We start from the raw sequence: 14,212 nt of genomic DNA on the forward strand, positions 1-14,212 counted from the left end.
GCAGCTGACCAGCAGCCGCTTCTGTTGCTCTTCTGCTAATGCCCTGTGAGCGCACTCGCTTCACACCAGCGGCGTGAGGGGCGCTTTCTCTTTTAAAATGGCCGTATTTGAAGAGTCGAGCTGAGCTCAGAGGAGATATGTGTTTCGCACCCGTTTTGTCAGCTGCGTTTATCGCCCACACTGTTACATATGTACATTTGTAACAATACATCAGTGGTACAAACACAGCATGTGGTGAATGTTTTCACATTATCGCATTACAAAGTGTTAAAGAGTTCCTGGATATGTATTTGATGTTTTTATGGAAGGACATCACATTCTTATCTATATATCTGGGATTTCCAAGGTCTACCACATGTAAATTAACTTGTTAAGTAAAAGTGAATTGCTATCAGGTATTAAGACTCATGTCAGAACAAACAAGGGCTAAACACATAAAATATAAAGATTATTAATCAAAATATTCTCAATTAAATTAACTGTTGGACATCACTTCCTTCTCCAACATGCTACTATCTGTAGCTAAAAAAATACAATTAGAAAATATGGAATGGGAAATATGCTATTAAGCATCAACTATAATATGTATATTCAGGATATTTAAAGGCCATGGTGAAGTTTAATGTAATCACAGTGCCAGTGAACGTTCTGAATTAACTTACCTATTATACAAAGCACTGTCTTTGATACAGCCAGGCCATCAGTTGGCAAGCAACCACACTAATTAAACAAGTTCTTGCCTCTAGTTTGGAGACTAAGAGTGAGACCACAATCACTAGTCTTTGCTTTCACAAAACAGGGTCCTCAAATATTTTATAAATCTCATCCTAATACCAAAGCCACCTCCAAACATCTCAGGAAGGGTAGGACTTCACACAGGGCAGAACATATTTACATGGTACTCTTATCCAAAGGAACTTATAATTATGAGTGAATACAACTTGAGCAACTGAGAGTTAAGGGCCTTGCACAAGGGCCCAACAGTGGCAGCTGAGCAGTGGTGGGGTTTGAACTGGCAACCTTTTGATTACTGGTCAAGTAACTTCACTGCTGAGCTACCACTGCCTGTGCCACTTGTTGCCAGCACAGCACTGGCTCAAGGCAAAACAAGCTCACGTGTGCGCTTCTTCAAAACATTTCAATCAGCTTTCAAACGTCACTTAATTTAGCTAGCTATTCGGGGGTGATGTGAGGAATCAGAGTATGAGTAAACACACAGACCCCTCCAGTGGGACCAAGGCAGAAATGTAAGCGACATGTTTTCTTTCTCAAAGAGCTTTGCGTGACTAATCAGTGCATCTAAACAGGAGTCAGATCAGGCAGGAACAGCAGCGGTGGGCTGGTGCACTAAGAGAAACGTATGAACTTTGAAATCCAAGGGCAACACTCCATTAGAACATCCATAAGAATACTAATGACTTAACGCCACCAATGCATGAAAACACGACCCCTTTTCACCTTTCTCTTCATCTAAGGTCATTTATTAGTTGTATAGTTCATTAGTTGTTTTATTTACGTGTTTATTTTATCTGAGCATACATTAATAATTAATAATTAGAAGATGAGTATTTTGATAAAAGGTTATTAAAATGTTATTTTTGTTTACTACCTAGAACTGTTCAACAAGTTTTCTCTCTCAAGTAAACAGACAGCAGAGTCAGAAGGTAAAGGCAGTAGTTTAGATTCTCCACAAGCTGCTCACCAAACTCTGCAACAAAGTCAAGGCTTTCGATTTAACTGAGAGGAGCTGCACAGAATGGAAGCCTCTGCGTGTGACGCTGACCGTCAACCGTGCAACGCGACCTCCGTTTACTTCATAACAGACGGGAGCAGGGCGTCCCTCTGCCTGCCCGGTTAACTACGCACGGGCAAAATAGCTGAACTCTCAGGAGTGAATCCGGGCAACAAAACCACTTTATGGTTTCTGGCTGCTGCTAGGAAACACCTGGGGAGATGCTGTGTGGATGCAAGCAGCGGCACTGGGCTCAATGCAGAGGCCTTCACCATGGATATTTGAAGAGAGCCCTTTGATCACATATCTCTGAGATCAAGTCACTCAGAGAACACTGCACTTCCTTTCAGTGACCTGCAATCTAGACCATTTTTTTTTACTCTGCCTGCAGAAACTCAGTAATTGACCTCATATAACACATCAATAGAGCCATTAAAGGAAATACATTAGCACACAGTCCCCCCCATCTGAACTAGTACTGTGAGAAGTGGAGCATAAATACTATAAAAAAAACTGTTCAACACCGGACAGGGTAAACTCACTTTTCAACACTATTCACGGTAAATTCAGCATTTCGCCACCATCTCCGCATCAGGCTCATACGGATTGTCACACAGAAAGTCATCGCAGGGAAAGATTTTTACACACCAAAAGACACGTCATCTCCCCTGACTGCAGCAGACAGTTTGCCTCCTGATGTGGGTGGGGTCAGGAGGCCTCAGAAGAGGAGGGCCAGGCATGACGCACTTCCCCAGAGCACCTGCACCTTTCCCTGCCTCAGCTCAGCTGCCTCATTGCCTCGAGTTACAGTCAAATAAATCATGATGTGTAGGAAAGAACAGCATGAGCCTGAAATGGCAAGCCAGTTATGCAATAGGTCCACATAATATATTGGTTGTTCAGTTTGGATCACCATATTGGGCATTGAAATACAGATACCAGAGATGGCTGTAATTTGAAAATGGGCCATCTGACAAGTTTTTTTTTCATTGTGATCTATAAACATCCTTATCTCAGATGTTCTAGAGAATGTTCTATTGGCTTATTGCATATTCTGCAGCCCATTTTTTAAGGATATAGAATAACTTGCTGCAGTGCGTTTTAAACAGGAGCACTGAACCCATTACGGCCTCCTGTGCCTTCAATCAGGTGGCATGTGTGTTCAGATTGACAAAGTGATTGACACAGAACTTGGGAGTGTTTGGACTTGTAGTCCAGTTCCTTCAGTCCATCCAAAAATGATACATTGTAAGATTTTAGTTGCAGTTTGCTTAGCTCTCACACTCAGAAATTTACAATTGAACCAAAATAAGTTTTAAAAGAGTTACATATAATGCAGGTATGATACAGTCTGTGGTCTTAATGCACTTATTGGGGTTGTGTACACCTGGTGGTATTTTTACCATCTGGAACCACTGCGAGAGGTAGTGAAATGGATAAAAGAGTTGAAACAGCTCCAGAAATTCCTGCGCTGCACATACAGAAGAAGGTACGCTGCACAGAGAAGACGGCTGATTTCTGATGCCTGTACCAAACTTTTTTTTTTTTTTTTTTTGAGTTTTCAAATGCACTCTGTTCTGTCTTGGCGCTTTTAGTGCCACATCTTATAACATCACATCCCGGTTCATTTTGATGCCATTGGTTCGTATTGTAATCATACGTCAAACGAGCCGCACCAGAATTCGTTTAGAAACGGACTGAGACCCACCTAGTCAGGTGAACTTGTTCCACTTATCTGGTTTGCAAGGACGTGTTCACTCTGACTCTGTTGAACCGCACTAACCGCAGCAGGGTTCCTTTTAATTAAACCAAAGTTACCAAGTCTGAACACACCCTAAATGCACCTTTCCAAGCTGGTTCTGGACCATAAGTGTACAATAGCCATGGATCTTTATACAATAACTTCGATGAAAGTAAATCAGTGACACACACACACAGTTTTGGTTTCCCAAGTATACTTGTTAAAACATGATCCCCCAAAAATGTTTTTAGAATGTTTAAAATGTTATTGCTGTACCACAGTTTTATTTACAAAAACAATTTTACTTCCCTACACAATCCATATGACAAATTGTATGCTTTCTACCATTTTCTATAAACGGTCACTTCCCACTCTCTCTTCAGGTACTTTGGAGCCAAAGAAGAGATCAATTCTAACAAATTAGGATATAAACTTATTTTTTAAAAATGGGTAAGATTTGTTTTCATTTTTCAAGACATCCTTGACAGATTTGGTCCCCTTCAAAAGTCCGTCACGCTGGTGGGCGTGTCCAGGTTTCACGGGTCTACAGTGGGAAAGGTGCTGACTTTGTTGTTCCTGCTGATGCGTCTCTCGGGCCGCCCTCTGGGCTGCTTGGTCTGGATCAGCTCCTCTGGGGTGTTGCCCAGAGGAGGGAGGAGTCTTTTCTTGCTGTTTCTGGTCTCGGGCAGCCACTGAGGAGGCAGCTCGAATGGGCCGAAGCCAAACTGGGTGGCGTCTTCGATGTCCGTGGGCGTGGCGGGGGCCACCTGCGAGGACGAGGCGGCACAGGCTTGTATGGGGGAGTGTTTTGTCAGGGGCAGCTCTGCTTCCTTGCCCCCCTTACCTATCATCTGCTGACCTCCTGCCGCCCCTACTGCTCTCCCTCCGCTGCGTTCGTGTGCAAAAGTGGCCGAAGCCACCAGGGGAATTTGGTTCTCCTCCTCCTCTTCCTCCTCCTCGTTTGGCCCGAAGATCTGCTGCTGCCCGATGTTGAACATCTCCAGCAGCTGGCTGCCCGAGCGCTCGGCTGCCTCGGCGGCCAGCGGGCCTGCCTCGGCCGGCCCGACTGCGCCCACCGCGTTCCGCCGGCTGCAACGCCGCTGCAGGCGGCCCAGCACGTCCAGCAGGCAGTGGCGGGCCGAACGGTTCACCGTCACGAACAGCAGCGGGTTGGTGAGCAGCGACACCTTGGGCAGCCAGACGGCGGTCAGCTGCAACCACAGCGATGCCTCGGCGGCGCCAGGCCACGCCCGGTACACCACCAGCGCGGCGTAGGGGATGCTGCAGAGTGCAAAGGCCAGCACCACGGAGAGGAGCGTGGCGTGCAGCTCAGCTTCTCGCTGCGACACGTACGGGATGGAGATGCTGTTCTGGGGCGTTCGCAACGCTGCGATGATCACCTTTTTCTTCTGGCTGGCACTCAGTGCCCGGCGGATCAGCGCCATGGCCAGGAACACAGCTGCCAGGGGTAAGATCACCGTGGTGATGTTATACACAACTATATAAACGAGGTGCCCCAGCGAGTGGCCTTCTGAACAGCTGGACGTAGCGTAGACGTCCATCACATTGGTGACGGCAAACACAGGGATGCTGGCCACCACCGCATGTGCCCATATGTATACAAGTACATCTCTGGATTTGGCGTCTGATATCTTTCTCTCAAGTGGATACAACACAGAGTAGTACCTACAAATAAACAAAAAACCTCAGTTAGCAAGTGAACTCTTCCACTGGCTATTTGAAGGCCGCATGATTTCCGTGATGTGGTGAACAAAAATCACAGAATTAAGGCATAGAAAAAGGATTTTAGTTAAAACAGAAATGTGGAATAAGATGAGATGGAAATGCGGGGAATTGTATCATCCAGAAATGGTAAATTTGTTCTTTTAGCAGCTGCGCTCACTGCACATCCCAACACGCTTCTGTCTTTGTGCACGGGCATCATGGTGTGTGTTGGTTAGCTAGTTGCATGAAATAGTTGAAGAGATAGCTAACTTCAGGTATGCCAATAATGATGAAAAAACTGAAACCTGATTTACGCCTTAAGCGTAAGCCATCTATTCGTGGAATATTTAAATGACCGCTGAACCTGCTCATATGTTGTCTAACTCAAACTAGCACTTATTTTAGGGTATTGTTTACTACACTATTGACTAACAAATTCTAGCATTTATTGTTTATTGCACTTATCATCATCTAAGATAGAGCTTATGTATTCTGCACTTCTAGGCATCAGCATTGATCCCTGTATTTCTACAGTATTCTAGTTCATTGGTATATTGGACTCTAACCTACTATACTGGCTAGGATGTAGTCTATGAGTAAATGACAAAGCACTTTTGTAAGTCGCTCTGGATAAGAGCATCTGCTAAATGCTGTAGCATATCACTACTCCTTTGGCACACTGGATTTTCGACACCAGATGTGACTTACGGCAGTAGTGCTCGTGCAGAGGGACACAATGAAAAATATTCATGCAGTGAATATATATATATATATATATATATATATATATATATATATATATATATATATATATATATATATATATGAGATCTGGGGGTGTTTCTGCAAGGCTGGATTCGGGCAGATTTGTCTTTGCGAAGGACACATGAATTAAGCCACTTACAAAACTGTGCTGGAAGAAAACTTGCTTCCTTCTGCTCTGACAATGTTCCCCAACTATAATGATTGTATTTTTCAACAGGACAATGCTCCATGTCACACAGCCAGGCCAATCAAAGTGTGGATGGGGGACCACCAGATCAAGACCCTATCATGGCCAGCCCAATCTCCAGATCTGAACCCCATTGAAAACCCCATGTGATCAAGAGGAAGATGGATAATTACAAGCCATCAAACAAAGCCGAGTTTCTGGAATTTCTGTGCCAGAAGTGGTGTAAAGTTACCCAACAGCAATGTGAAAGACTGGTGGAAAGCATGCCAAGACGCATGAAAGCTGTGATTAAAAATCAGGGTTATTCCACCAAATATTGATTTCTTGACTCATCCCAAGTTGAAATATTAGTACTGTGTTGTTTATAAATGAATATGAGCATGTTTTCTTTTCATTATTTGTGGTCTGAAATCTCTGTAACTGTTTTGTTATTTCGACCATTAGTCATTTTTATATATAAAAAACATGCTCTAAAATGCAATATTTTTATTTGCAATTTGGAAGAAATGTTGCCAGTAGTTTATAGAATAAAACAAAATTGCTCAGCCTGGTCAAACACACACCCAGCAATTGTAAAACTAGAGAAACTGATCATTTTGTAGTGGTCTCTTTTTTTCCGGAGCTGTACTCCCATGGTGACAGTCGCTAACTCAGTAACTGCATTTGTCCTGTATGGTTTAATTAAAAAAAACTGCATCTGTTCTGAGACACTTTGTCATAGTTTTCCTTTGAAAATGTCCAGATACTGGTAAATAGTATGCTCATTCTCTTCTAGACCTCTGCCGAGGTTTGTGTTAAAGCAACTGAGTAAAAATATACTCCTGGTAACTTGTTAATAATTTAGGCCTATAGTAAAAACTTGTTTAATTTTTAATGTAGATGTATCAAAGCTGTTATAAATGCTCGGTTTGTAATACAAGTTATGCACTTAATAATGACAGCTAAACTGATTGTCAGTTAACAGTCACAGTTTTTAGTTACAAAGGGCCTTGGCAAGCTCACAAACTTTACTTTCTAGTTGGAGTTTCTTAAAGGAAAAACTGTTAAAAACCTAAAACTCCAAATGAAAAAAAAAAATCAGAAAAAAACAAAAATGGGGAAAAAAAATTAAATTCAATTTTGGAAATAATAAAATGGATTTTATAAGGCCCCACTATTTAAGACATGAAAGGCGATTGCTCTGACCACACCCCTTCTGTAGCCGAGCTTCACGGCAGGGCCACCCTGGAGCATCCTCAGCTCAGAGCGGGAAAGGTTGACCCAAAGCTCTGTGTCTATAAGAGCTACTCATCCTTCGGCCCCGTTTCTAGCATCACAGTCAGAGTCACGCCGCCCTGCTGTCTGGCTGAGAGGGCTCGCTCCTGTGTTCACTCCTGTGTTGCGCTGGCTTGTTAGAGCCTCTAGGTGTGTGACAGCAACTTCAGGGAGGCAGAGAGAGGCCTTTCTGTGCATCATGCATGTCCTGAGAGCTGAAACTGAATTTGGCTTATTGTGCTAGAATTAAGTGACTAAATGTAATTGTTACATACTGCTGCTGTTGCCTTTCTCTTGCTCTGTGTGTGTGTGTGTGTGTGTTTGTGTGTGTGTATTTTGTTGTAGAAGAAACCTTGGCAGCTCATGACAGGAGAAAAACTCCCTCAAGACCCAAGAAAATGAATTATTCAGAGGACTGCCAGAGGCCTGTGGCTGAGGTGTGTTTCTGTGGAAGCGATAGCTAGCGATTGAATCGGCAGGACACAGCAGGCAGGCTGCGCCGCGGGCCTGGCACCTGTCCAGAGCGATGGCCGCGAAGCTCAGCATGGTGGCAGAGCAGAAGAGCCTGTGCAGGAACTTGAGAGCCTTGCAGAGCAGGGGCGTGCGCATCCACGGGCAGCAGCGCGGACTGGCGCTTAGCAGCAGGTCGAAGGGCACGCACACCAGTCCCGCACAGATGCCAGAGCAAGCCAGGTTCTTCAGGAAGCGGCCGGTGACCGACTTGAAAACACTGGTGCGGCAGGTGCACCACAGCATGGCCACATTGCCTGCAGGGGAAAGGGGAGGGGTGAGACAGCACCCAGGTGGGCTCGCCCATATTTTTTTCCAAACATTTGTATACAGTAGAGAAGTGGGTGATGTCCAATAAATAGAAAGCAAATTAGCCGTGCAAGTGTCACACCAACTCAGACCCTAATTGGTTAGGATGTAGATTTCTACACAATAGTCTGTTGCAGTCACCATATGTGGTCGGCTGTTTAACCTGTTTTTTAGAGATTATTTTAGTCAGACACTGTGAGACAATTGCATGGGTTTTCTGTGGATTGTGGATGGTATTTCTTCCTACATACATCCGCACAAACATGCACACACTCATAAGCACAAGACCATCCCCCAGCCCTGAATGCTCCTAGAGTCAAGGTGAACCCTATTTACAGCATACTACTGCCGGGAGCTGTCACGCGAGGTATGCATCCACATCATTTCAAGGCAAATGCCAGAGAACATGTTCTTGTTTATCCTGTTTATGCTTCCTGTTTATCAGGTTCATTTGGTACAGACAGCAAACTACTAGTTTCCAAACCCTTCAACCAATTCATCTCAATACTTTCATTTGTTGTCTGATTACCTGTTAGCCTTATGTAATTTTGTTTGTTCATTTTGGGGGGAGGGTTTGTGTCTGTGTGTGTGTGTGTGTGTGTGTGTGTGGAGGGGGGGGGTTGTGTAAAGCATGCAATTCATGTTGATGTCACCTTCACACTAATGTCACAATTTCATCAAATCTATTTGCCTTCTAAGCAGACCCTGAAGTTGAGGGGAATGAGGTGAGCAGAGCACAAAAGTGACAGCTCCTCTACAATAGTGTCCCCCTTTCCCACTGCATGCCTACCTCCCCCTCCCCTCGTCCCCCACACCCTGAGACTCTCCTCCCCTGAAGGGTCTTATGGCCTGTTCACAGCACCTGGTCTCACTCTACTCCTCCTAGAGTCTGCAGTGTCCCCATCCACCCACAACCATTTTGTGGGTTTTCAGCTACAAATACAACCTATATACTGTCGGTTATAGTGGCTTCTTTTTATGCAAAATGCCTCATAGACCTTGTATCTCCACCACCCCTTTCTTCACTAATATTTACCAAACTGGGGATTTTCCATATGGAAGAGCTATTTGCAAAACAGGAAAAATAAATCAATAAAAAAACACCCAATAATTAAATAAAACACAGTAGAGGTTCTGTGTAAGGGTGGTGAGTCACATCACTGACATCGTGTGATCATATTTCCTGTACCTTTCATCCCACAACATTTACATTTTCATTTACATTTACGGAAGTCGCTCTTATCAAGCGCAACTTACAAATGTGCTTTGTCATTTACTCATAGAATGTATCCTAGCCAGTACAGTAGGTTAGAGTTCAAGGTACCACTGAACTAGAATACTGTTAAAATACAGGGATCAATGCTGATGCCTTGAAGTGCAAAACATGTAGAAGCTCTCAGACCACGATACGTGCAATAACAAACAACATCCTACAATAAGTACTAGAGAATTACTCAACATAGGGGCACTGACAGTATTCTTAATCCAAAAGTATACGATGCACTATGCTCTAAAGCAGCAGTTTAGATTCAAACCCCAGTTTATCAAATTCTCACACATATTAGCCTGTTGTACAAAAAAGACTATAACTAGAAAAGACTAGTTTCACTGGACTGCCATCCACAGATCAACATCTGAAACACAGGGAAATCTGTGGGAAGGAAGCATAGATTGGTCTTTTGGCTAACTACTGAGAAAAATACTTTGTTAGCTTCAACCTCAGCAAACTATAGGCCTAAATGTTAAACATTAAAGCTCTTAGGATCTCATTTCACGTGCATTTCAGCAAATGGGAGGCAGCCTCTTATATAAAAAGACATTACACTTGAGAAAGTAACAATTTTATTGTTGAGATGTTAAAATATGTTAAAAGATGTTTCATGCTATACAACTAGCTAGCTAATAAATACACGTCTAACGAATAGCTATATCCCTGACTTGCTTACCTTATGGAATAGTGTTGGGTATTTTAGCTTATTTAATCACATATCTTACATATGTGCACCTCTTGCTCTGCTGGAACTATGGTTATGGTGAGGGAGCACATAATAAGACTAACATGTGCGTGTAACAAGACAGAGGGCAGCAGGATGTAAACGCTACCAAATAAAGATGCTGACAAGACTAAAAGATTCGAGGAACAAAAGGAAGGGCAAATGACACAACAAGGAATAGACACACGGTCACATACACACAACACTAACCAAAGAACGCAACAAAGCACAGGGGGAGACGAAGAATGAGCACCTGGGAACGATTACCAGATAGGAGTACAGACACGATTCAGGTGAGATGCAAGACAGGGGAGTAGAACAGGGGAGGAGCCAAGAACCAAAACAAACAAAAGCACATGGCAAAGGAGGAACATGGAGACAAAGATCCACTAAACCAAGACAGAAAGAGGTAACCCAGGGGATTCACTATGACGGTGCTGAGGGTCATTGTGAACTCATCTGTAAAGGGAGTAAAGATTTTACATTTTGCTTTTAATTTTGCTGTGCATTGAACGCTATCTGGAAAAATAGCATTGGTAGAGAGTGAAGAGGTTTTTTTTTCTAGTGAATTGGACACAACTCAGGTTATACATCAACTGGCAGATCCTCATAAAACAGCTGCACTGTCAGTCACACCACATAAAATAAAGAAGAAATTGCTTTCCTGAACTGCCTGAAAGGACACTAATTCAGTGCAGATGGATCAGCTGCGTACACACAACTCAGGCTGTACTGGATAATCAGGCATGTGACTCCTACTTTGTGCAACAGCTGAACTGAACTTCAGAAATACACTTATGTGAACAGCATTATAACAGAACCTTTTAAACAAATTACTCGCAAATGTGTGTATAAATCAGTCTCCAACTAAAGCGCTACTATCCAGTACAGGACTAATGCTAAAGCAAAACGAGCAAAAAAGCAGACCATTAGTAATAGCCAGGAACGGGATCAATGCTGTAGGTGCTTAATTGATTGCCAGCAGGAACTTATTACCAGTTTCCAGCTCTACAGCTAAACACACAAGGTCCATGTCCAGTCACCCAGCAAGCAGACTTGCTTTCTGTTCAGCATTAACATAGTGTTGGTTATCACCATAATTTGTGGCTGCCCTGTAGTCAAGAAGAGGTTAAACCATGGCAGGTGTGACCTTGGCGTTATGTAAATTCTTATCACCTTTCCAGCCATCGCTGCTGGCAAAAAACTTTTATAGTTATTCTTTAGAAATTATTCTTAATTCGAGACTAAGCAAACATCATGAAGACCATACTGATTGTTTGCAACCGCCAACTGCTTACTCTCCTCTGATGTATGACTGTGAGTGCAGCCAGATCGGAGCAAGAAAGAGAATATTTATTTTTGCTTAATACCTTTTAAGGTGCATAAACCACATTTCTTGTATAAAACGTTTATTGGTATTTATGTATGGGGTTCTTAAACATTTCTTAGGAAGCTATGTGCGCTGTAAACCATCAAATGCTACGATAAGTGCATTCATTTTTGTAATCCTGTCAAAATTAAGTAAATCTTATATTTTTTCTTCGTTAAAAAATATTAGATCACTGTTTGAACACTAACAAATGGTCTATGCATGAATTCTGAGAGAAGGCCTCAGTTCAGTGCTTAAAAGTCGACTCTACCAGAAAGAAAGGTCATCACTGCAAGCAGCGTGCTGTTAACCTAAAAGTCAGTATTGAACTGAAATGCTGTTCTGACTGCATTACGCTGTCATCAGTAATTAAAACTGAAACCAACGTGTGCTTGTATACGACGGCCATCTCATGAGGTCTGATATTTAAAACATTTCTATTTATGCAGCCCCTAATCCGCACATTTCCACTTTTCAGTAATAAGAAGCGCATAAACGACTGGATTTGTTATTACGTAGTCTATCCATTCAGCACTGATTACTTTTACTTGGGTACAAAAACCTGGTAATAGTTAAGCATAAACCTACTCAATTAGCAATGATCAATTCCATGGATGCCGACTCACCTATGAGAGAACCAACGAGGACGAAAACTTGAACGCTGATGGCGAAGTCTCGGTATGCTTTCTCCTGGCTGTAGAGCAGCTTCTCCACATGTGCTGTGTCGTCCTGCTTCGCATCACCCCACAGACCCATTTCAGACGTCGTGTTTGGGAAATCAAGGTAGAGACTCGAAGCAGTAGAATTTGGAGTCACGTTATCGGCGAGAAAACCCCAGCCGTCCGAGTCCCTCACATCCATGTTCATTCACTCCTAGTGGACGTCTACATCTATATCAAAGACATTACCGGTTGGACTGACGGAGAACAAGGCGGTATTATATTTCTGAACATTTAAAAGACCAAGTCTCCAGTTTATGGGGGGACAGGCGACATATGAGAAAGCGCGTAACGTTATGGAAAAACCTCGATTCACGTGTATCAAATGTCCGTGTTTAAGTGGCATGTTGCCGTTTGCTTAGAATGTATATTACGATGCCATTTCCCCACTAAACATCTGGATCTATGCAACAGCAGCAGAATAGCATTTGCTGTTTGTCGGGGCAATGGCATCAGACCATTAGGGCATCATATTTGTATCTACTGATGGGAACAGATAACATTAAAGCATATGAGTGTCAATCGGGCTCTAATAGCCGGCTGCCCCAGTCAACTTCCCGTCCTGAAAAAAAACCATATTAAAATATTACGCTACTATAAAGTACACGCAAAACTATAATTCAAAATATGCAGCCAAGTGTAAGCTAGCAACATTTATGTCGGCTAAATGACAAATTTCGCTCGAACGGCATGCTTTTGTCCATACATAAAATTATTACTCTGTTTTGTTTCTTTTAAAAATTTAAATATTTGCAATCAGTTCAGACTGAACTGCCAAATGCTTACGGGGCTTGAAAATTCAAATCCTACCTTTCCATTTAGAACGATGCAATGCAACAGGATACCAGATATGTGTCTATTAGCTAGGCACCATGCTCCGGTAGAAAGTGCTGTTTTACCTAAATTGAAAAGACGTACTCAAACCTCTGCACATAAAGCGCTGGATCACTTGTAGCCTACACGGTGCCTTTAGGAGGACTGATGAGAACCAAGCAGTCGAGACCGAACCACGCCTCCTCGTTGGAGCTCTGTCAGAGATGACACCCTTTTCAGCCCAGGTATCATGGGGAACACTACGAGCAGCAACATCCACGCATGGAAGCCGATGCTAGACAAAAACATAATTGCTCGCACTGAAAAAGTACGTTATATCTAAATGAGCTCATGCATTAAGTCCAAATTGCTATAGGCTTTTGGGGAAAAGGGAAACTGTACTCAATGAATTAATCAACCTGCCGGGAATAATGAATATTTCTGAGAATGGCCTATGTGGTGAACATGTTGCAGGCTTTAGAAATTCCTTATTGAGTGCCTAAATTCCTTCAGAGACAGAGGAGGCCCTGGTGCTGACCAGTTACCACTGACCTCTGCGACTAGAGTTAATAATCTTTTTATGTGAAGTTTCACAGAGCTACATTTAAGCTTTTATTTACATTCGCACTGCAGCATAAGTCTACTCAGCCACTACTAACTGATTTAAACTATATTTATTCTGTTTATTTTTGAAAGAGAATGCAAATGTGCATTTGTAAGATGTAGAAACAGTGGAGAATGAAGTTGTTGGGGTTTTTTTTCAAAATGTAGTGCAACTACAATTTCTAAACAAAAAGAGATCTTTGCAAACACTACTTAAGTATGCACTCCAGTAACCTACTTTCCTCTATTGTTATTGAGGATATATATTGTATAGTATTTACTTTGACAGTTCTACTGGTAGTGGCAGAGTGAATCAACACACAGAAGAGACAGCAAATGGATAAAATAGTTTTTAGGGACTAAAAAAGCACTCCAGCTCACATGAAAGGCAGAAGGTCCATTAAAAACACAAAAAGAATAGCTTGAAGAAGCCAACAATCCACCATTTCTTCTATATTCACTGCCAGATTAGGTGATTGCGGGGACAGCTG

At 42.7% G+C, this 14,212-nt stretch overlaps 1 protein-coding gene across 2 annotated transcripts; it reads right to left on the reverse strand.

The window, feature by feature from the left end:
- Positions 1–3,714: 3,714 nt before the first annotated feature.
- On the reverse strand, positions 3,715–13,311 carry gpr176 (G protein-coupled receptor 176). 2 transcript variants are annotated; one of them, XM_035524307.1, is made up of 4 exons: positions 13,205–13,311; positions 12,213–12,476; positions 7,919–8,171; positions 3,715–5,159 (listed from the first exon to the last, which is right to left on the reverse strand). In XM_035524307.1, the coding sequence occupies exons 2-4, from the start codon at positions 12,451–12,453 to the stop codon at positions 4,010–4,012; spliced, it is 1,644 nt and encodes a 547-aa protein (XP_035380200.1). In that variant the 5' UTR covers positions 12,454–12,476; positions 13,205–13,311; the 3' UTR covers positions 3,715–4,009. The 2 variants fall into 2 exon arrangements, with proteins under 2 accessions (XP_035380200.1, XP_026855228.2); XM_026999427.2 differs by having other exon boundaries at positions 13,116–13,311.
- Positions 13,312–14,212: the final 901 nt, after the last annotated feature.

This window comes from Electrophorus electricus, chromosome 3, assembly GCF_013358815.1.
Source record: "Electrophorus electricus isolate fEleEle1 chromosome 3, fEleEle1.pri, whole genome shotgun sequence".
Lineage (NCBI taxonomy): Eukaryota > Metazoa > Chordata > Actinopteri > Gymnotiformes > Gymnotidae > Electrophorus > Electrophorus electricus.

What these genes read in the sequence shown, in the direction of transcription:
- gpr176 (XM_035524307.1), bottom strand. Translation starts at nt 12,453, where the DNA reads ATGAACATGGATGTGAGGGACTCGGACGGCTGGGGTTTTCTCGCCGAT. An exon ending in CCTCGTTGGTTCTCTCATAG is followed by an intron (nt 8,172 to 12,212) that starts GTGAGTCGGCAT and finishes TTTCCCCTGCAG; the next exon opens with GCAATGTGGCCATGCTGTGG. An exon ending in GCGGCCATCGCTCTGGACAG is followed by an intron (nt 5,160 to 7,918) that starts GTGCCAGGCCCG and finishes GTTTATTTGTAG; the next exon opens with GTACTACTCTGTGTTGTATC.